Raw genomic sequence first — 22,793 nt, forward strand, 5'->3', positions numbered from 1 at the left:
CATTTTCATGAGATATTGAGATTTCTTTTTGTGCTTTTCAAAGAAATTTTAAAATATTCTTGAATAAATCTTAAAATATCACACACCCCCACAGAAGAGTGAACAATAATACAAAAAATTAATCTTGATTGCATTTTTTTGTATTCAAAAAGTTGGAAGAAAAGATAAAATATGGGCATTCGTGATCAAATATTTTGTGAATCATGTCTTCTGCAACTCCACAAGAACTTGAGCAAAAAGCAGACAAGAAAATGGGCGCTTGGTTCGGAAAGCAATCAGCTTACGATGAAGCTGGGGAGCTTTATTCCACTGCTGCAAACAAGTACAAGATTCAAAGAATGTTTGTGGAATCTGGAAAAGCTTTCGAAAAGGCTGCAAACAGCTTCCAGAAATGCGGAAGGCCATCATTTGACGTTGCACAGCAATATTTGGAAGCAGCTAAAGTCTACAAATCAGTCAGCCACGAAGGTAAATTTTTTATTCTTTTCAATGTTTAATTATTATCCATTAATGAAATATAGATTACTTACGCTGCCAAGAAAAAGCCATTGCTATAGAAATTGAAGATTCACAAATTCGTCAAGCTGCACTTCACCTGAAACAAACTGCCGAGGCTTGTGAAGGAGCTGGAGATTTCGATAGAGCAATTGAGCATTACACTCGCTCATGCGATTTTTATCAACTCGAAGATCAGAAAAGGTTTTTTCATTTGTTTTTGCTTAACTTCGTTGTTATTTTTTATTTGGCAAATAAATGAATGTTTAGTTCTGTCCAATCTTGCCAAACACAACTCGCAATCATTTACTCTTTGCACAAGAAAAATTATCAAAAAGCAACCGAACTTTTCGAGGCTCTTGGGGTTTGCTTTATTGAGCAAGCTAACTTGTTGCTAATCAATAACTTTTGATTTTTTTTCTGTGATTAAAAAATAAATATTTTCCTTTATAAAACAGCGAAGCTATTTGGAAACATCACTTACACGCTTCAGTGCAAAGGAGTGCTGGTTCAAGGCGTGCATTTGCCGTTTGATGGCAAAGGACGGAGAAGCAGTGAGAGAAAAATTGAGGAGTTATGAAGAAGCCGATCCAAATTTGACCGGAACATTTGAGAAAACATTGATTGAAGTGTGTTGTGAATGATTTTTATATTTATAATAAAGCCACTTCTATTTTTCTTTCTTTTTAATTTTTTGTGAAATTAGTCACTTTGCGAAGCTGTTGACGAGGCAGACGAAGAGAAGTTCACTTCGGCCGTTGCAAATTATGACTCTGTGCATCGTCTCGATCCATGGAAGACACAAATGCTTCTTCGCATGAAAGAAGATCTCCATAAAGATGAGGAAAATCCTGATTTGTAAGAATTTGGAAAGGAAACGCTTCTTGTTTATTCCATTTAGTACAGTCAAGTTCTGTTATTATAGCAAATGCTTTTCATTTCAATATATTTTGAAATGTATTGACAAATCATGATTAATGATTTGTTTATTTTTGTTTTGAGGAAATACACGTCATTCTCACTTTGCAAGAATAAATTTAACGGATTTTCAATTGTTTTCTTACAAAAATAGAATAAGAATAAAATTTCCACAATTAAAATGAAGATTTGATTTTGAAGAAAATGCGAAATTTCCATAAGAGCTCGCTCCTTCTGTTTTGGGAAATGAAACTATTTCAAAGTGTTCAACAGGTGATTATTAGTGAAAATTGTTGACGAAAAAAGGAAATTTGTTTTTTTTTTTTTTTTTTTTTTTTTTTTTTTTTTTTTTTTTTTTTTTTTTTTTAATTCATAAATGTGAAGCTTATCTTTCAACTTTTTATATATTTTTTTTTATTAAATTGCTCACAATCATTGTTGTAATTGTTCATATTGAAAGATCAAAACTTTTAGAATTAAGCAATGAAATTTTTATTGTTTTAATTCCAAAATAAGATGGTTATGAATTCAAAGAAATTTGTAAAGAAATTTTTCCAAAAAAATTATAAGGATCAAATTATTCATCAAAAATTGAAAATTTCGCAAATAACAAAAAAGCAAACACATAGAAATATATTCATCAAAACGAAAAAATTCAAAGAAAAATGTATGAACGGAATTGTATACAAAAAACATAATCAATGAATATATATTTAACTTGCGTGAAGTGGAGGAAGACAATGAGCATTTTGTTGAGGAGCTGTACTTTCAGAAAAATACGCTTCTCTCTCCTTTTTGCCCAAAGCCTGCTTTGTGGAACTTGAATGAGTTCCTTTTTTTGAAAAGACAGTTGAAGAAGGAGTAGGAGAAATCTTTGTTCTTTTCGATGAGCTTGCTCTAAGAGTTTGCTTTCCAGCAATTTTGTGCTGCTCACTGAAAGGAGGAAGAGTAGAAGTTAGCTGAGATTCAGTTTGGTAATCTGGATTTGAGAAGGCAGATGAAGAGGGAACAGAAATAGATTCAAAATTGTCGTTTTGGCGCTCAATCGAAAAAGTGTTGTCAAACGATTGAAGAATCACTGAAGATCTTCGAGAAGATGAGCTTGACTGTGTTACATCCGTCTCGTGAATTGTGTGCAAAGTTTCTTGGCTTGTTGAGTGAATATGCTTCATCAAACTTTTCAGTTCATATTCTTCTAGTTCTGGTGTGGTGTTGTAACTTGGAGTTTCTTTTTTCCTGTCATAATAATTGAAACTGGCTTCCTCATATGATTCGGTCTTCTGACTGATACTTGGAAGACGAGTCGAACTTGACTCAGGAAATGAAGCCTGCTCCCTTTTGTGTGATTCTTTCAACAGTTTTTTCTGTCTTTCTTTGCTAGCAAACTTTCCATCCTTTTGATGATCCATTTTCTCTCCTTTTTCGTGAGTTAGTGTTCGTAATCGTGAGCGTGAATGTGTATTCGGCAGGCCAACTGAGGAATAAGTCACTTTCACCTGCTTCAGCAAAGCTTGAGAAACCTTGCTGGGTTTAACTGGAGATTGCCTGCGACTTCTCCTGTGAAGATAATTTCTTGAAGGCGAAATTGAAGAAGAATGAGAAGAGGCTGTTGAAATAGAAGCATTGGAAGCTGTGAGTGAAGCAGTGGAAGAAGAAGCAGAAGAAAATGGAGATGAAAAAGGCTCTCCTGAAGAAGTTGCAAATGAAGAAGTTGACATGCTTTTTGGGGCAGATGAGATTGGACACTCAATAACTTGTGTGACAAGTTTCTCATCATCGTTATCTCCATTGTGGTCGTATGACTGAACAAAAGTGCTCAATTGATCAAAGTCATATACATCATCTAATTCGTTGCTTCTTTCATTTGAACTTTCATTTTCATTTTGTGGAAATTCATCACGAGTGGTATGTGTTTCTTCTTTGGGTGGAGCATCTTGTCTTGTTCTTCCTGCTGATCTGCTCAAATTTTGACTCGAAGACAAGGAAGTATTTCGTACAAGTGTTTCATTGTGAGACTCTTCAAAGCCATCCGACGAGGTTCGAAATTCATTTCTTGAGTATTCTTCATTCTCCTTTCTCCTTTCTTCAGCAAAAGCATTTCTTTTCTTTCCGCTCGATCGAGTTTCACTGAACATCTCTTCTCTTTCTTCGCTTCTATTGCTTTGGTGCATCGTCCATCGTTTAACAGCTCCTTCAGCATCAATGCCATCTGCTTTCTCCAAACGCTCCAACGATTTCTGCGTCTCTCTCATCTTTCGTCTTCGCTCTCTTCTCTCTTTCAGCTTCTCTTCTTTAATCTCCTGCATCACACTGCTTAGAAGACAATGCTTGTCATTTGTTGAATCGTATGCGTCAAGCGCACTTGCCTCTGTTGCTGTTGTTCTTGTGCTCCATCCGGCTTCCAGACGAAGAATTCGCTCTTTCTCTTTCTTCTGCTGCATTTCTTTCTCCTTCTTTGCTTTCAAAACGCTGTTCTTTGTGCGTATTGGAGACTTTGTTTTGGGCTTTTTGAATTTCTTCTCGGCATTGATTTTTCTTTGTTCAGCTTCATCTTCTGATTCAAATCTCAGCGATTTAAGCAATTCTGACGAACGAGCCGCAGAATTTCTGTTTGAGCTCATTCTTTCCTCCGTTTGTCTTGAATGTGAAATGACAGGTGAAGCACAACGTTGAGGAGATGAAGACCGTGGAGGTGTGGTACCAGGAGATAAAATGGATTGTGATTGCTCGTCACTTTGAGGATGTTCAATTGGATTTTTCTGAACTTTTGTTTTGTATCTTTTATCGAACTCATCACAACTATTTTCAGAAGCAGAATGAGAAAGAGGCAATGGAATTGAAGATGAGGTATTATGATGCTGAACAGACGAAGATGCCTCTGTTTCATTTGGTTGTGTTGTAAGAAGAGTTCTTCTTCCAACTGGCTTATTACCTTTTGTTTTACGCGGAAGACGCTTTTGAGGAGATGCAAAGTCATTCGATAAAGGAGTCAACGAAACAGAAGAGTTACGTGTCAAAGTCGAAGAATTGCATTCCAAATTGGTAGGCTGTGAGTCACTAGTTAAATCAACCCTTTTCGCAGAAGTATTTTCTGAATCGGGATTCGAGCTTTCAGCTGTGATATTGTCTGCTATCATGTCTATTTTCTGATCTTTTGGCTGTTCTTTTGGCTGACTTTTTGGTTGTTCTTTTATAATTTTCGGGGATAAAGTCAAATAACTTTCAAACTTTCCATTCTCATCTTGTAATTGTTTGCTAGCTTCTGTTCCATTATCGTGCATCTTTCTTCTGCTCGAATCTCTTTTTGCGACTCTTCTTTCAGAAATATCTTCAAAGTTGTTTGCTTGTTCTGTATTTCCTTCCCTATTATTTCTTGCACTTTCTTTTTCTAGTTGCTTTAGCAGCTGCCTTTCTGTCTTTCGAATAAGACGCTCGGTTAGTCTGTCTGTTGCAGCCTCCAAACGCTCAAGTTCTTCGTTATCCAACTTGTGTGCACTGAAAATAGCATTTGGCGATGGGAATGATAAAAGTGACTGATCAGAAGCAGAAGAGGAAGAGGAAGCAGAAGAACCAGACGAAGAAGCAGTCTTTTTATACAGAGGAAGAGAAGGAACGGATGAAGTGGCTGAAGAGTGTGAAGTGCGTAAGATATTTGAAGTATCTGAAACATGAGATGTATTTGTGTGATCTGGTGATGTGATTTGTGGAGGTGCCGACGCAAATATCGAGGCTGACTTTACAAATGAAGACGATGAGGCAGATGAAGTGAGTGTCTTGTGAGGTGACTTGAGCGGAGGAAGACGATTTTTCGATCGGCGAGTTGAGTTCTGAGGTGAAAGAGAAACATACGACGAAGTGAGTGGAATGTGAAGAGTGAATTGCTTTCCGAGAGGCGAAGTGAGAAGAAGAGGAGCCAAAGATACGGGATTTCCGATAGTGACTGAAGATTTTTGGTCATTTTCTGCAATGATTGGAACTGATTTGCTGTCAACTGGTTGAATAAGCCCATTTTGTTGAGTTAATTTTATTGGTGGAGCAATCACAATAGATTCCTTTACTCCTTTTGATGAATCAGCATTTGTGAATAATGTGCTGTTCAAAGGTGAGGGAGAAGGTATTGATTGTCTTTCCCCTTTCTTTTCTGAATGTTCCGTCACAATTTGTTTCAGTTTAACATTCAACGATTCAGAAGAAATTGTAACATTATCTGTTTTCTTGGCAGGCTCTTCAGTCTGCCTCTCATTTCCAATCACAACATCATCATTCATGAAGAATAGCGAAGATGACGATGAAGAATATCCTAAGTCATTGAATACTGAAACTTTTCTTTCTGTTTGCCTGAATGCTTCGATTTGTACTAAAACTGGAGATCCAACAACAATTGATGACTTAGCCTCATTTTCAATGGAATTAGGTGCTGGCAGATTATCAACAGTTGAATAAGCAACTGTAATGGGATTCATCTTAATTGCTGGTGGAACAGAAACCGATGACTTTTCAGCCTTTGAAGAATCAAGGTGTGTGAAGAAAGTTCTGTTCAAAAGCGGATGGGGCAATGATGGCGAAGCGGTTGCGTTTGACAAAGAAGATGAAGATGAAGGCATTGATGAAGGCAATGAAGAAGAGGAAGAAGAAGAAGCTGAGGTAGAAGAAGCTGAGGAGGAAGCTGAGGCTGAAGAAGAAACATCATTTACAGAAGAAACAAAAGTAGATCCTAAATCATTACCTGAAAGTTTGGGTTCATTTGAGGAACTTTCGCATGCTCTTGTTGGTTCAATGTTTCCTATGACAACATCATCATTCATGAAAAACAAAGACGACGCTGAAGATGAATAACTTTGTTCGTTAAAGCTCGAAGAATTCCTTTCTTTTGTAACAAATGCTTTCACTTCGATATAAATTGGTTCTCCGATTGTTACTGAAGATTTCACCTCGTTTTCAGTCACATTTGGCGTTGGTATACTGTCAACAGTGGAATAAGCCATTGTAATTGGATTCAATTTGATAGGAGGAGATATAATGATTGAAGATTTTTCACTTTTAGAGGCATCAAGATTGGTGAAAAAGGCTCTGTTTAAAAGAGGATGTGGGGGTGAGGGAAGTTTCATTTCTTCTGGGAATGATGAAGAGGAAGATGAAGAAAAAGCAGAAGAGGAAGAGGCAGAAGAAGGAGAAGAGGCAGCAGCAGATGAAGAAACAGATGAGGAAGCAGATGAAGATGCTAATGGTTCCAACGACGGAGCTTCGGATGTGGCCATTGAATTTAAGTCATCATCAGAAACGGTATTGTTTGATGGCATTTCAATAGGCGCAATTTCAGACAATGATTTCTCGTTCTTGTTTCCGATGACAACTTCATCGTTCATAAAGAAAAGCGAAGAAGAGGATGATGAATAGGTAAGTTCATTGAAGTCTGATATGAATCTCTTTGGAATTTCAGAGAATTTCAATGAAATAAAATGAGGTGTGCCAACAATGACTGATGATTCGGCCGTTCTTTCGCTCAAAACAGGAACAGGAAGATTTTCCACTGATGAAAAAGCAAGTTTCAATGGATTGATCTTCAGAGAAGAAGGAAATGTGATGGAAGGTTTTTCTGCTTTTGTTGAATCTAAATTTGTGAAGAAAGCTCTATTTAAAAGAGGATGAGGTGGAGATTGCTTAATACAAGAAGAGGGAGAAGAAGGTGAAATGGAAGAAGGAGGAGAAGAAGAACTAATTGAATATGGATCATTACATACAGATACATACGATGATGAAGTGGTTGAAGATGAGTTATGTCGAGACTCTAAGTGAGAAGATGAACGAGAAGGTAAATGTGAAGATTGTTTTTGAGCCGATGATGCTTCGCTGACTTTACTGATTTCCGAAGTGGAGATAGGCAAAGAAGAAAGTGAACTGTTTTCAGATGAATCTTCTTTGCTGCTTGATGAACTTTCATTTGCTTTTGAATTCACGTCAAAATCTTCTTTTCCATTTGCTAAGTTACCATTCAGAAATTCCTCACTGAAAAATTTCTTGCCAGTTTTGTTCAAGAAAGATTCGGCTGCTTTCTCATTCAACAAAAGAGCACCTTTTTCATCTTCTTGTTTTGCTTCTGCTTCTGCTTTATCTTTTTGTTTCTCTGTTCCAATCACAACATCGTCATTCAAAAAGAACAGCGAAGAAGACGAAGAGGAGTAATTCAAATCATTGAAAATTGAGTGAATACGTGGTTTCTGTTCTTCACTTTGCTCAAAACACCTGCAGCTCTGTCCAATGACAACAGAAGCCATTGCTTTACAGACTGTCACAGAAGGAACAGGAAGATCGCCAACATTTGAATAAGCCAATAGAAAAGGACTGATTAACATTGGGGCTGGAATTACAACAGATGGTTTTTCTCCTTCTGAGCTATTCGGATTGGTGAAGAATTGCCTGTTGAGAAGAGGATGAGGAGGAGGTGGAATTTTTGATTGAGAAGGAAATGCGGTGTTGTATATCGAAGAAAGCATCAATGTTTGTGAAGCAGAGGCATCATTTGATTCGACAATGTGCATTTCTTTGTTTTCAGTCATTTCTTTTCCTGATGTTATTTTGTTGTCTGCACTTGAAGAATGTTCAATTGCTGATGCTGAGCAATTCAACGCAGAAGACAGTGAATCAGATGAATGTTGAAGAATTTCTGACTGCTTTGAAATAACTTCAATTTCTTTTTGTTCGTCTTCTGATTTTGGCTTTTCGATGCCAATGAAAGTTTCGTCGTTCATAAAGAAAAATGAAGAATTTGAAGATGTCCAATATTGCTCATTATAACTTGTGAATTCTCTTTTCAAGGCTTCTTTTTGAGGAATTGCAATCAACAATGAAGAAGAGGAGGAAGCAGAAGAAGAAGAAGAAGAAGAAGAAGAAGAAGAAGAAGAAGAAGAAGAAGAAGAAGATAAAGAATTTTCTTTAACATCAGGCAAAGGAAGAATATCATCAAATGAGTTGGCTAATGTGGATTCATTCTTATTAACTGGTTCTGCAATATCAATTAAAGATTTTTCTTCTTTCTGAAAATCATCATTAATGAAAAGTGCTCGATCCAAAGGCTGAGTGGGTTCTGGTTGTTCTTCCTCTTTCTTTTCTGAAGGCTTCGACGAAGTGAGTGTAGCTTTCGCGTTCACTGATTCTGCAAGCATAGCATCACCATCTTCTTCTGTCTTGGCAGACTTTTTAGTCTGCCTCTCATTTCCAATCACAACATCGTCATTCATAAAGAACAAAGACGATGAAGAAGAAGAATAGCTCAATTCATTAAATGAAGACACATTTCGTTCTTTCGATCCAAATGAGCTTAATTCAATGTCAATTGGAGTTCCAATGACAATCGATGATTTCGCATCATTTTGTGAAATGTCAGGAGCTGGAATGTTATCAGCAACTGCATATGCCATTGTCAATGGATTCAATTTCATTGGCTGTGGAATCACAATTGACGGCTTTTCTGTCTTTGAGGCATCCATGTTGGTGAAAAAGACTCTGTTTAAGAGTGGGTGTGGTAATGACGGAACAATAGTAGGTGATGATGAAGATGAAGAAGAAGTAACAACAAATGAAGATGATTGAAGAGAAGAAGAGGAAGTGAAAGTGGAAGAAGAAGATGTTTTATGCAAAACTTGATCCAATTTAGCATCTTTTTTGTTATCAGAAGGTTGCAATTCTTCAATGCAGTTTTCTGAAGTCATTTTTGGTTCAACAGTTCCAATCACAACATCATCATTCAAAAAGAACAGAGATGATGACGATGACAAATAGCCCAAGTCATTGAAGCACGATGCACTTCGTTCTGGTTTTCTCAATGAATTTGAGGATGATGATGGTGAGAAAGACAAAGAGGAAGCAGAAGCAGAAGTAGAAGAAGAATCAGAAGAGGAATCTGAAGCTGAAAATGGAGAAATTCCAGGCAAATGCGAATTACTAACAGTGCTTTTTTCTATCTCAGAAGCATGTGACTCACTTGCGACGCTTTCCGATTTTTCATCTTGTTTCATGTTTCCGATTGTTGTTTCATCATTCAAATAAAAAAGTGAAGAAGCAGAAGATGAAAAATTCACATTGTTAAAAGCAGCTTCATTTCTCTCGGGTAATCGAAGTGTATCTAATTTTATTAGCAAAGGAGATCCAATGCTCACTGAAGACTTCAGTTCATTGTCTGAAACAGAAGGAATGGGGATATTATCAACATCAGCATTTGATAATGTCAATGGACTTGTTTTGAATGGAGAAGGAATAACAATTGATGGCTTTTCGCCTTTAGCTGTTTCCAGATTGGTGAAAAATGTTCGGTTCAAAAGCGGATGAGGTCGTGATTGTGCTATTGTTGATATTGGAACAGAAGAAGGAGGAGCAGAAGCATCAGAAGATGGCGATTTCATTGAAGATGATGCAGATGATGAAGAAGAAACTATGTCTGAAATTGGTTCAATGGTAGCATTTGTAATATTTGTCTGTTTTTCCTTCAGATAGCTTTCTGAATAACTATTCGGCTTAATGTTTCCTGTTGTTTCTTCATCATTCAAGAAGAACAACGATGAAGCAGAAGATGAAAAGCCTAAATTGTTGAAAGCCGCCTCACTTCTTTGGTATAATTTTGTAGGCTGAATTTTAATTTCTATTGGATTGCCAACAAATACAGATGATTTAACGTCATTTTCTATCACATTTGGCACAGGAAGAGCATCAACAGAAGAATAAGCCAGTGTGAGTGGATTCCATTTCAAAGGAGAGGGAATCACAATCGCAGGTTTTTCAGCCTTTGAGGAATCAAAATTGGTGAAGATTGTTCTGTTTAAAAGAGGATGAGGCATTGAAGATGTTCTTTTCTTTTCGGAAACAGATGATGATGCAGAAGAAGACGATGCGTTAATGTAATTGAAATTGGAAGAAGAGTTATCAAAAGTCTCTGATAAAGTTTTTGCGACTGAGCTTGTATTTGGTTTGCATTCATTTTCATATCCAATTACAGTATCGTCATTAAAATAGAACAACGAAGAAGAAGCTGAAGTCCACGAAAGTTCATTGAAAGCAGTCAGATTCCTCTTTTCTGTTTGTGTCGAAGGAAGAGCAACGCTCACAGGCTTCCCAATAACGACTGAAGAATTTGTGTCTTTGAATTCTGTGTGAAGAGCGGGAAGTTCGCTTGCAGTTGAAAAAGCTAAATTTAAAGGATTCACAATAATACTTGGAGGAACAGTAATCGAAGATCTTACTTGTTCTTCCGAACCCATGGTTGAGAAGTGATTGTCGTTCAGTAAAGGATGCTGTAAAGGGTTATTCGTGTTCGTTGATAAAGGGTTTCTTGGTTGTGTTGAAGCTTGTTCAATAGCCGGCAAATGTTTTCTTGAAACAGACAATTGGTTATTCAAGCTAATTGCATCGGGGGTGACTGAATTCACGCAATTAGGTATATGCGTGTGTATGCAATCTTCACTTGAATTTGAAGTGGCATCTCCGAAAACGGTTGGATCATTCACACAAAAAGATTCAAATGAAGATTCCCGAGATAGAAGGTTAAAGCTTGAAGATCTTTGTCCATTCTTTTTAAAATCACGTTCATAAGAAATTGAACTATTAACACTATTTGTGTTCGGGTTTTCATTTTCTGAAATTTTCTGGATGCTATCTTCTTCTTTAATGAGCCTTTTTCTATCATTCTCAGATTTCATTTTTCTCCTGCTAAACTTCGTTAAGCTTGCTTTTTCCGCAGTGATGATATCATGAATCAAATCTTCTTCGGAGCTATGTTTGGAGACAATCCAATTTCTCTCGATATTTGAAGAAGATTCATTTGATAATGACTGAGTTGAAGAATTGATATCAATTTCATTGTTTGAAGCAAACAAAGGAAAACCGCAACTGGATGTTTGCATAGTTTGTTTTATGTTTTTTGATATCACTAATTTTCCGAATAAAAATTTACCAATACACCGAAAAGACAAATACGAAAATATTATTGTATAATTGATAAATATAAATGTAAATAAATGAATCGATTAACACCACTCTACAATAAATATGTGTTTTTCAACCTTCTTATTTTTAATGTGAGTTCTCTCGTTTGAATCCTTTTATCGCTCAAAAAAGCGAAATTGGAAAATTTGGGATTCTAGAAACAAAGTTCCAAAAGATATTGATATTAAAGAATTCACATATTTGCACAATAGCAATAACAAATATAAAACCTTACTAAATGTGTTAGATAAGCCAAGAAAGAAAAAGTTTGCGAACACATACCCAATATTGTTTTTGGTGGAATCATTTTTTATTGGTATGAATCATAATTGTGTTATCTGTCTCAAAAAAGTGAGTGCAGTTAATTTAAATAATAAAATTCATCTGGAATCTAATTATTTGAATTCACAATTAAAAATTGATTAATCCTTCCTAAAAATCCTCAAATGGAAGAAATTCAACATAAAATGAAACCTCAAAACAATAAATATATTTGAGGATTTGAAAAAATGAAAGAAGAAAAAAACAAAATAGAAAAGAAGAAGAAGAAGAAAAGAAGTTATTTCAGGTTTGAAATGAATCTGATTTAACAATTGATCAGAATAAAGAAAACGTTCCTCAAGAAATGGACCTCTAAAATAAAATGAGAAAATAAGCAACAAACAAAAGAAGAAAAAGCAACACAATAAATATAAATTATAATTCAATTATTTGCTATGAACTTTAACCTATAGAAAAAAATTTTTAAAAACAAAGAAAAGAAAAGAAATTCTAACGAAATTCAATATAAAAAAATAAATATTGTATTTTCAATTTGTTTAATGATAAGAAATAATAATATGAATAGTCAACTGTCAAAAGCCTTAATTTTTATGTCTTCGGGTGAAAAGACTCAAAAATCCGTTTTTCGGCTTTGAAGGAGGAGGTGTGTTAGATCTGTTTTTGACACTGGGAGGAGGAAGGATGGCAATATGAGTGGAACGAGAGGGAGGAGAACGGGGTGGATAATCAGAAGAAGAAGAAGAAGAAGAAGAAGAAGAAGAAGAATGTCTTGAATAATCAGAAGAATGAGAAGAAGATGAAGAAGGAGAAGGAGATGTAGAATAATCTGTGTATTGAGTAGATTTTGCATTGAGCGGGTCAAAAGGTGTTGTTTCTGGATAAAACTGGAACTGTTGATACGAATTTGTGGCTTGTGAGTGTGAAGATGGATTCATATGATAAGGAGAAGAAGAGGGGAATGAAGAAGAAGAGGAGGAAGGAAAGGAAGAAGAAGGAGAAGAAGAGGAAGAAGAAGGAAAAGAAGAGGAAGAAGATGATGATGATGTTTTGGGGGGAATAGAGGTGAAAAATGAGTTGATGTCTGTTATGATATCTTCAATCTCTTTATCGTTTGACTCAGCAGGTATTTGATTGTGAGTGCGCTGCTTAGAAGAAGGAGAAGAAGAAGAAGATGGATCATTTGAAATGGATGGAAAAGAAGAGGAAGAAGAAGATGATGATGAAGACGAAGTATTTCGTCTTTCATCAGAAAATGGATGAATATCGCTTTCTTCGACAATGATGAAGTGATGACCCGAAGAAGAGAGTCTTGACGAAGGAGAAAGAGAACGAGACTGCTGGCGATACGGATAAACAGAAGAAGAGGAGGAAGAGGAAGAGGAAGAGGAGGAAGAAGGAGAAGGAGAGGAAGAAGAAGAAGAAGAAGGTGGAATGGAAGGAGGAGGTCTGTTTGGAGGAGGTTTGTTGCGAGGAATGGAAAGATGAGTGGGGAGAATGTAAGTTCGCTGTTGAGAGGGAGAAGGAGAAGAGGAAGAGGAAGATGATGATGATGATGATGATGAAGGATTAGCTGTGTCAACATCCAAAGGCTGATGTGGAGGAGGTGTTTGGAAAGGAAGATCGATGTGTGGCATGGAAAAAGAGGAAGGAGATGGAGACAAAGAAGATGAGGAAGAGGAAGAAGGGGAAGAAGGGGAAGAAGAAGAAGGCTGCTGAGAATCAAATCCATTATATTTATCTTCATCTTTATCTTTGTTATCCATTTCTTGTCTGTTCTCTGAAAAAGACGAAAGAGAACTCGAAGAATTTCCCTGTGGAATGCCAAATGCATCGTTATCCTTCAGAATCTTCGTCTGCGAGCTGAGAAGAGTCGAAGACTTATAAAATGAAGAGTTTGCAAACATCGACGGCTCATCGTTGGAATATGAATGAGATGAAGAAGCAGAAGATGATGGTGGATGTTGTGTTGAACCTCCAAATGCATTCCTTTCTGTTCTATTCGCTCCTCCAAAACTTGAAGAACTTCCCCTTCCATTTCCTCCTCTCCCTCCCTTTCCTCTTCCATTCTTCCCTTCTCCCTCTCCTCCTCCTTCCTTCTCCTTCTCCTCCTCTTCCTCCTCCTCTATCTTCCCATTGATAAACATCGCTGCCTCCTCAAACGCCCTCGACTCCGTTCCCACGGGAAACACCTGAAGCGGATTGGCAAACGAGTTGTCCAGCACCACTCCATCCAGAATGCTCTTTGCCTCTCTCAGCGCCTGCGCCGTGGCTGCTGCTGCCCTCCTTCTCACTCTGCTCGCACGGGACATCCGGAGAAGCGTGTCAAATTGCTCCACACGATACATCGCCTCCACCAGCCGCTGCTGCATCTGCTGCTTGGTGCGGTCAACAAGCACGTATTTGATGCATTTGGGAAGGAATATGGCGATTTCACGACGGATGATGGAGGAATAGTGGGAGACAAGAAGAGAAATGGCGATGGCTTTTTCTTCTTCCGTCAGAAGGAGGATTGATCGAAGGGTTTGGAGATGGAGGGAAGAGGAGTAAGATGAAGGGGAGGCTGAAAGAAGAGAAGTTGATGAGGAGAGCGGTGAAGTGTTTGATGGTTGAAATTGAGATGAAGATGAAGGAATTGAAGAAGAAGAGGAGGAGGAAGAGGAGGAAGGAAAAGAGGAAGAAGAAGAAGAGGAAGAAGAAGAAGCAGCAGGTAAATTGTGTGTTGAAGGATGATTATGTGGAATTATGCTGTTATCTGCAACAGTCCTTAGTGAAGAAGTGGCTGCAGCAAACGCAGCAGGAGGCGGGGCCGTCTCTTGAATAACTGAACGATTTGAAGCTTCATTGCTCTTTTTCTTGTCTGTCAGTGTGTTTTCCTTTTCATCCTTCTTCGCTTTTGATTTCTTGTTTGCTTTTTTCGTGTCTTTCTCTTCTGAATCGCCAAATAATGACTCAAACGTCTCCTTCGGCTTGTTGTCTTTCTCGTCGCCTCTGTTCAGCGTCCTCCCTCTTTTCTCTGCTTCATGTGGTTGCTGAGGCTGTTGAGGCTGTGGTTGTGGCTGTAGTTGTGATCGAGTCTGCCTTTGTTGCATTTGTATATTTTGTTGCTTCATGTTCAGCTGCTCCTTCTCATTCTGATTTCCCAATATCCCCTTCATATGCTCCTCCTGCCTGCTCTCTTCAATCTTCCTCAGAAACGGCTGCAAACACACATCTGCATTGAACAGTGGGTTGTCTGTGTTCACCGCATCCATCTCTACATCAATCATCCCATTTACCACTCTTGTTGCCTCTTCCTCTGCCTCTTTTAAAAACAACAAGATTTCTTCAGTCAGCTTCTGCCGCAGCTGCGGAAACATCGCCAGCTTCTGCCTCATCCTCTGGCTTGACAGAATTCTCTTTGCCACTTTCTGGCAGACTTCCCCCGACTTCACGCACAACTCCACAAAAACTGGGCGGAAACGCGAAATGACGCGGGAGCAGAGGTTGCGGAAGACAAGTTCGGGCATAAAGATCGTTGGGGTGATGCCCTCCGCGTTCTGCATGGTGATCATAAGGGAAGACAATGAAGATGAAGAAGAAGAGGTTGAAGAAGATGATGAATATGGTGGATGTGATGAATATGATCCATAGACTTGAACTGTTTCATCTGCTCTTGGCTCCAACGAAATGGAAGACACAGAATGGACAAGATGCTCATTGAAGAGATAGTTCAGCCTTGCTCCTCCACGAAGCAGCGAAATCGGCGCCTCGTGTGGCAACGACTGTGTCTTCCAGCCTTCACTTTTTAATTTCTCTTTCTCCTTCTCCTTTTCTTTCTCTTGTTCCTTCTCTCTTTGTATCTCATTCATCAGCTGTGATGCAGTGAGTGATGTTTCGAGTGCTCTTCTTTTCCTCCGCCTTCTTTTTTTCTTCCCTTCGCCAGCATTCCCCGTGCTGTCTAACATATCACTCAACGATGCAGTAGACTCGCCCAACATAAACACCTTGCTGCCAGCATTTGGATCAAGACTCTCATTTTCAAATGCTTCATCGCTGCCATAATAATCGTATTCCTCCTCTTCCTCGTCTTCCCCTGCTCGCACCGTCCCTTCCAGTTCTGCGGTGTAGTCTGCACTGAACTCAGATATCACACTCAGCACAAACGCACCTTGCTGCCCTTTGAACCCCATCCTCAGACTTTCTCGCTCCATGCGCCTGCTTTGAATGATGTGATCGTTTTGCTCAGAGTCTGCTCCGCTTTTCTTGGCTTCTTCAGCTTCTTTCTCTTCTTCTTCCTCCAAAACGCATTCTTTGTTCAGCCATTCCATGTTGTCACCAAATTTTCCGACTTCAAGAAGTTCCTCTGCTCGGCTTAAGTTATAATTAATCTTTTTCTTCACAACAGGAATCTGATCACAAATGCATTTCATAAGTAATTTACTGAGTGTTTCTCCGAGAAATTGAGAGCCGCATTGCTTACAATAACGCCCATAAACTGGATGAGTAGAAAAAAACATGGCTTCGTCTGCAATTGAATCTTTCACCGTCTTTCCAGTATCTATGTCATGTTGAGAGCGAAGGCTGAGCCCAACATAACCAAGCCGAAGAGGAAGCAGACGATTTTCCAAAACATCTGACATATCTGTTCCAATGTCAACGAGGTCAAGTTTTGTCACAACTCCTATAGTTCTATAACCTTGTGGATCATAAATTTTTGCAATTTTCAGAGCATCACTATTTGCGATATCAGAGTTTCCAGGTGAAATAGCCAAAATTATTGTGTTTTTCGGTTTTATTTGCTCTGTTATCATGTTTTCAATTTGTTGGCCGATATCTTGTGGTTGTCCTTTTAATGCAACTTTTGTCATTCCAGGAAGATCCACTAAAATTAAATTTGGAACACTGCATGAATGGATTGTTAAATAAATTGGAGTATGTGATATCCCCTTATTACTCCCAGCAATTCTATTCGTGTCATCCTGAATTTCTTTCCTAATCAAAGAAAAATCGGTAAAATGTTTCCCTTTCAAATGGCTGAATTCTCCCCATTCTGAATTTTCGGAAAGATTATCATCATGAACAAGAGTTAAAATAAGAGGCCTTCTTGTGACAATTCCTGTTCCCCTTGGAAGAAAATCTCTTTGTACAAGAGCCTCAATTACGCTACTTTTCCCGCTACTTTGAGATCCAACAACAACAATCTTAGGGAGTTCAACTGGTGGAGCCCTAACTCTATTGAAAACTTCCATAAGTTTGCTCAGAGCTTGGACCAAAGAATCCATTTGTATAAAGATTTATTCCCCAATAAATATTTTCTCTGAAAAAATATAAAAATGGGCACTTAGGTTTATCATCAATTTCTTTTTATTGAGAGCCTCAAACATGAATTTGAAAGGTATAAATCATAATTCAAAAATGAAATGATTAATTCTTCAAATAATATTTTTTTCCATTGCTTTTTTTTTGATTTAGTAAACGAAAATTCAAATAATATATTTGATAAATTGAGAATTCTATTTTTTGAAGACTATCATAAATTAGATTCTTTCTTTTCATGATAAGAATTCTCTTTTTCGATAAAATTTTGAGAGAAAAGCTATTTATTTTCCATAAAAATATCAAATTTGAGAAATAAAATTTGATAAAAATTTAAAATAATAATTGGATTAATGATGTGGAATGAAAATTTAAAAATATACATAAAAATGGCTCAAAAAAAGTAAAATTCAAATTTGTAACTTATAAACATCTGATTTAAGAATGAAATGGATATATTATCAACAAAAAGAATATTTTGGAAATAAACGGAAGCGTTTAATAAAGATCATAAAAGTGTATTAACTCTCCTAAAACACAAATTGAATAAGCAGAAATCCAACAATGATGATGATGATCACGATTATAACGATATACAAGCATCTGTTACTTTGATTAGCCTGAATGAACAGAAAGAAGAATGCACAATTGTTTGAATAAATATATAATCATTAACGTAATAATCACGAATTATTAAATTTTTTAAAAAAAAAAGCAAAAATAAGTTAAAACACACAACAGACTGAACTTTATCTGCAGTTTTGTTCATCTGTTCAATCTTGCTGTTTGTCTTCGACATGTGGTCATCCAAGGAGTCAAGCATAACATCTTGCTTGTCCAATTCCTATTCAAAATTATAGATTTTTAAAAGAAAAATTGAAATTCAATTCTCAAATGGTTTTATAAATAAAATACACACATCTCCCATTGCAGTCGCAAGCTCTTTGAGCACAGAAATGTTGCCTTCAATCACTTCGAGATATTGGTCCTCCTAAGAATCATTAATTATTTGTTTCAATAATATATTCATAAAAAAGAAAAGAAATGTAAAAAGAAAGCATAAATGACTCAATAAATAGAAAAATCTCAGAAAATCTTCAAAAAAAATTTTTTTAATAGAAAGCTACATCGACTTCAAGTTTCTTCATTAACACACAATTTCTTCCTCTCTCTGGAGCAGCTGCTGCCATTGATCCTCATATGCACTTGGCTCTTGAGAAACTGCAGTAAAATTATTTGGATCAATATGAATTCCGCCCTTTGTGGATATAGAAGAAGATGATGAAGACGATGATGGCATTTGAGTCACTAAAATCATTGAAAAAAAAAGTTTAAAGTGTGTGACATAAATTTGAAAGAATCATTGAAAAGACAATACTTTCAATGCCCCGCATAAGTTCTGATCGCGATGTACTTGCCCCTTCTCCTGAACCTGCATCAAACAATTCTTGGCATATTTGATAAAAACTATAAAGAAATTAAGAAATAATTATTTTGAAAATATACTAAGATGCAAAAATGAAAGATACTCTCTTGCATTATCAAGTCCTGCCTGTTTCTGTGCCAGAAGTTTCTTCTTTTTTGGATCCTAAAGTTAAAAATTGAAACATCTGTTTACGAAAGCCATTAAGATCAAACCTTTGAATCGCCAAATTTTTTTTCTGTATTGCTAACATCCTTTTCAAGATACTTTAACATATCTTGGGCATCTGCTAAGTCTCTTCTGCATCTTGCGTTAAGTTGAATTGAATCAGCATTTTTGCCTTGCTTTGCAACTATTTTATCGCGTTGAATCAAGTCCTTTAAAGAATAATTATTCAATATTAATAATACAGGTTTGCAAAAAACGATTTATAACTGAAAACCTCTCTAACGCGCGTTAGCAAAGAAAGAAGACGTTTCCTTTCAGTTCCAAATCGATCATTTCTTCTTTTTTCCAATTCTTCTGGGGAAAGACATTTTTCAACAACATAATTAAGGCGACGTTCCATGTTATCCAGTTCTCTTATCGCCTTTTTTAATTGCGCACTCCCTCCAGCAACACCGTTGGAAGACATCTTATTGATCAAATACTTTCCCTTAATAAAATATTATCTGTAATTTTGGAGAAAATGAAACACTTTCATTTTCCAATAGTATTTCGAGCAATAGCAAACCCTATCGTTTCAGCTGTATGTTTGATTGTTAAAAATAGTTTTTATTTCAGTGTTTTTACCAAAAATCATATTTAAGATAAAAAATTCATGATGATAAATAAATAAATTACAGCATTTTCGTTAAGCTAATGTAACATAGTTTCAAAATTGATGTTTATTATTGGTCAATATGTATTGTGATTATAAGTGCATTGTTGTCAAGCTTTGTTTGGAGAAATACTTTTATTTTCCAAATAAAATGAATTATTCTTTCTCAATCCTTTTTTAAGTTTCAAGCATTTTGAAAAGACAAAGGATTCAGCAGTGAAGCCGGAAGTGTGCCAGAAAACTGTTCATCCCTCAAAAATGGCATAAAATCATCAAAAATTCCTCCACTTTCCTGTTCATCACTAAGATTGGTTTCATCATCAGACAATAAAGCACCAGTAGAATCTGAGTCACTCTCGTTCATAATTTTTGCTTCTCCTTTTTGTGATAAGTCGGATTGTGGTAATTTTGACTCATCTAACTGTAATAACTGTTTTTGCTTTTGCTGTTTGTGTATAAGCCTTCTTTCGTCTTTCTCTTCTGCCTCGTCATCTGAATTCTGTTCTATTGAATATGATCGGCTGTTGCTTTTCTGGTTATAATAAAGCAGAGGAGAATTCAACTGAGAAGTTGAAATGTTTGTATCTTTTTCTTTTTCTTCTTCTTCTTCTTGAACATTTTCGATTTTATTACATTCGAGAAGCAATGGACATATTTCGTTCCACTTCTTTTTCTCTTTTGCTTTTCTTAAACGTTCTTGCCTTTTCTCTCTTCGTAGTTTTCTTTTCATTTCCTGCCTTAATTCTCTTTCTTTTTCTTTTTCTTCTTTTTCTTCCATTTTTTTCTGTTTTTTCTCGAACTGTTGAGCCATTCGCAATCGTTTTGCTGTTATTCTCTCTTCCTTCCTTTCTTCTTTTTCTCTTTGTTTCTTCAGTTTCTCGTTGCATTTATTAACGCATATTTGATTAAGTAACGCTATAAGTGTTGATAAAACTATATCGCTATTCTCCTCTGTTGTATCACTATTCTTCAATAATAAAGCCTGAGAATCGTTATCTTTCTCAATTTCATCTTCAGAGAAAAGTCTTTCTTCTTTCTCCTCATTTTCTTCACCGCATGAGTATTCTTTGAAAATCTTTTCTTCTTCTTCTTCTTCTTCTTCCCTCTTAAGCGAAACCATTACGTTGTTTAGAAGATCTTCAGATCTCTTTTTAACTTCCTCATCATTGGCATCCTTCCAAACTATTTGCCACAGTGCTTCCGCAAAACGTGGAACAATTTCTTTTTTCTCTTCTTCACAAGTTCGCTCCGCATCAGATAAAAATATTTGTGGATGCCTATTTTTTAAAGAAAGAAGGCATTGTTGGAAAAGATTAGGCACAACAGTCGAAAGAAGAAGCCAACGAAGAGTTGTTGGTTGCGCATCTTGTGGAGTAGGCAAGTCCAAAGCTGTAGGCAAATATTCATTAAAGTCGGGAAAAGGAGAAAAAGGCGATGTTGTTGAATGCCTGGAGCTGTTTTGAGAAAATGATTTCTCTGATGATTGAACAGTGAAAGAGGAAGAGTTTGTTTCGATTTTGTTTGGTTGAATCAAAACGTTAACAACCAAGACCAAATCCTGAAGTCCATTGCTCTGGTCAATCACACAACAATTAATTGATGAAGAAGATGAAAATGAAGATGAAGATGAAGGAGATGGAGACAAACGTTGTGTTGATTGATTAATCAATGAAGACATATTTGCACTGTAGCTTGTTGGAAGAAAGGTTGAAGTGTTTGGTAAGGATGCACCATCCATTGAAAGATAAGTTTCAGAACAATTTGTTTCAAGCATTGTCAATTCTTCAAGTTCACTTTCTTTCAGTGGGAGAATTGTTTCGTCTCTTGAAATTGATTCTTTGTTGTTGACGTCTGATGAAACTGGTGAATAAGAAAACATTGACTGATTGTAAGCAGATTTTTTATTTGGCTTTGCGTTTGATGTTCGTTGCTGATATTTTGATGATGTGTTATCAAATATCTTTTGCCTCAGAGGAATGCACATGCCAAGAAAGGCTTCATGGCATCCAAGAAGAGTGTTGCTCAAAAACTTCTTCACTTCTTCGATTGTGGCATTTTCAACATAAACTCCACATTCATTACACAGAGAGGAAGTGCGTGTGAAATTAAGAATTGGTGAAATGAGAAGAGTGACAAGAGAAAGTGGTGTGAATGATGAAGAAAAGAAAGATGAGATGCTACCCTTGCTAAATGTTTCAGAAGATGTCTTTGCTTCTTGTGGGTCAGACCGAGCTGCATATTGAAAAAGATTTATTCCATTTACATAAGGAAAAAAGAACAATTTCGCTTTTGTTTGTGATGAATCATCGAATGAAGAAGGCGATGTTGGAGAAATAGATGGAGATGGAGTCAAACTGCTATCGGATATTTTTGTTTCTACATTCAAAGCGTTCATCTCCTCTAAATCGAATTTTCCGGTCAGATGTTGTAACTTTTCATCCAAACTTTCTGAAAATGGAAAACAAAACGAATCTGATGGTAGTTGTGTTGAATTTAGCGGTTCAGTAAAGTTATTTTCGACCGAATCAAGTTCTGAACTGAATGAAACGCAAGTACCGTCCCAATCATTACTTCTCTTGCTATTTAAAATGATCCCTGCTTGAACAACAGATTTCCCAATACAGAATGTATTTTCCGAAGAAAGTGAAGATGATGCTGTAATTTTTCCAATTTTTGAAGATGAGCTAAGAATTTCTTCAACATCAGAAGAGCTATATACAAAAACAAATGGATCGCTGCAAAATCCAACAACGTCTCCAGCTAACATATCGTCCAACTTTCTCTCTCCGATAAGAAAAGTTGCTGAAATATTGCCACAAAACAATGGAAATGAAGATTCACTTTCGCTTTCAAATAAAGTTGTCGTAACGCTTTGTTGAAAATAATCCGTTTCTTCTTTTTCTTCTCGTTGTAATTCAGTTTCGTCAAAAAATGCTTGACAATTGGTACAGAATTTTATTGTAACTTGAGGATTGCATACGGTTAGAATAGAAACGAAATCTGTAAGCTCTGAAGCAACAGATGAGATAATTTCTCCGGGAATTTCAAGATGCATTTTCCAACCGTTAACATTTGTCATGGGGCAAGCAGATTCGTGCTGTTCAATTGAAGTTTCATTGGTTTCTGCAATCATCCTTATCTGAAACTCTGTTATGATACCATTTTCTTTAAAATCGATAAAAGATCATGCAAAATTATTTGTAAAAAATTAGAATAAATGTATGTAAAATTTCAAAAATGAAAAAAAAAAACGAAAACCTGTTGTGACAATGGATAAGTAACTTCCAATAGAATTCTGAGCAAATAGCAATGCATCCTTGATTTCTTCGCTTTTTATAATATATTTTTCTATGTTTAATGAATTCATAGCAAGACATGTTTCGCTCACTTTAAAACTATAAGGTATTTGGAAAAAAGCAAATCAAACATGAGATGGCAAGGATATGAGTGCTGCCTTTCCAAAGGACATCTCGTCCTTCAATATTCAAACGTATAATAGGAGTGTCTTCTGGTTCTGCTTTCGGGCACAACGCAATAGCAATTGATAAAAACTTGTGACAGAACTTTTAGGAAAAAATCTAAATG

General features: G+C 36.5%; 5 protein-coding genes across 5 annotated transcripts; 1 reads left to right on the top strand and 4 right to left on the bottom strand.

Annotated features, from left to right (window-relative positions):
- Positions 1-171: 171 nt before the first annotated feature.
- Positions 172-1,547, top strand: MONOS_4116 (putative Alpha-soluble NSF attachment protein). Its single transcript, XM_067874163.1, has 5 exons — positions 172-468; positions 522-699; positions 766-859; positions 954-1,124; positions 1,202-1,547. The coding sequence occupies exons 1-5, from the start codon at positions 204-206 to the stop codon at positions 1,355-1,357; spliced, it is 864 nt and encodes a 287-aa protein (XP_067734686.1). The 5' UTR covers positions 172-203; the 3' UTR covers positions 1,358-1,547.
- Positions 1,548-1,979: 432 nt separating this feature from the next.
- Positions 1,980-10,664, bottom strand: MONOS_4115 (uncharacterized protein; the record flags this gene model as incomplete). The annotated part of the gene is made up of 1 exon (XM_067874162.1): positions 1,980-10,664. One exon carries the CDS (start codon positions 10,662-10,664, stop codon positions 2,127-2,129), a length of 8,538 nt encoding a protein of 2,845 aa, XP_067734687.1. The 3' UTR covers positions 1,980-2,126.
- Positions 10,665-11,679: 1,015 nt separating this feature from the next.
- On the bottom strand, positions 11,680-16,978 carry MONOS_4114 (Dynamin-related protein 1A (Dnm1A)). Its single transcript, XM_067874161.1, has one exon. It carries the CDS (start codon positions 16,929-16,931, stop codon positions 12,252-12,254), a length of 4,680 nt encoding a protein of 1,559 aa, XP_067734688.1. The 5' UTR covers positions 16,932-16,978; the 3' UTR covers positions 11,680-12,251.
- A 255-nt stretch (positions 16,979-17,233) lies between these two features.
- On the bottom strand, positions 17,234-19,042 carry MONOS_4113 (Syntaxin of plants 7 (Syp7)). The gene is made up of 8 exons (XM_067874160.1): positions 18,831-19,042; positions 18,604-18,765; positions 18,495-18,553; positions 18,344-18,432; positions 18,122-18,273; positions 17,885-17,956; positions 17,702-17,809; positions 17,234-17,585 (listed from the first exon to the last, which is right to left on the bottom strand). Exons 1-8 carry the CDS (start codon positions 19,020-19,022, stop codon positions 17,496-17,498), a joined length of 924 nt encoding a protein of 307 aa, XP_067734689.1. The 5' UTR covers positions 19,023-19,042; the 3' UTR covers positions 17,234-17,495.
- A 350-nt stretch (positions 19,043-19,392) lies between these two features.
- Positions 19,393-22,575, bottom strand: MONOS_4112 (uncharacterized protein; the record flags this gene model as incomplete). Its single annotated transcript, XM_067874159.1, has 2 exons — positions 19,393-22,373; positions 22,467-22,575. The coding sequence occupies 2 exons, from the start codon at positions 22,573-22,575 to the stop codon at positions 19,393-19,395; spliced, it is 3,090 nt and encodes a 1,029-aa protein (XP_067734690.1).
- Between the last annotated feature and the right edge of the window lie 218 nt (positions 22,576-22,793).

The sequence above is a fragment of the Monocercomonoides exilis genome (assembly GCF_001643675.1).
Source record: "Monocercomonoides exilis strain PA203 chromosome Unknown scaffold4-2303458, whole genome shotgun sequence".
Classification (NCBI taxonomy): Eukaryota; Preaxostyla; order Oxymonadida; family Polymastigidae; genus Monocercomonoides; species Monocercomonoides exilis.

Bases quoted from the DNA above. Each gene is read 5' to 3' on its own strand.
- MONOS_4116 (XM_067874163.1), top strand. From the start codon at position 204: ATGTCTTCTGCAACTCCACAAGAACTTGAGCAAAAAGCAGACAAGAAA. The intron at 700-765 runs GTTTTTTCATTT...ATGAATGTTTAG, and splicing joins CAACTCGAAGATCAGAAAAG to TTCTGTCCAATCTTGCCAAA. The intron at 1,125-1,201 runs GTGTGTTGTGAA...TTGTGAAATTAG, and splicing joins TTGAGAAAACATTGATTGAA to TCACTTTGCGAAGCTGTTGA.
- MONOS_4114 (XM_067874161.1), bottom strand. From the start codon at position 16,931: ATGGATTCTTTGGTCCAAGCTCTGAGCAAACTTATGGAAGTTTTCAAT.
- MONOS_4113 (XM_067874160.1), bottom strand. From the start codon at position 19,022: ATGTCTTCCAACGGTGTTGCTGGAGGGAGTGCGCAATTAAAAAAGGCG. The intron at 18,433-18,494 runs GTATCTTTCATT...ATTTCTTTATAG, and splicing joins GGACTTGATAATGCAAGAGA to TTTTTATCAAATATGCCAAG. The intron at 18,274-18,343 runs GTATTGTCTTTT...CAATGATTTTAG, and splicing joins ACTTATGCGGGGCATTGAAA to TGACTCAAATGCCATCATCG.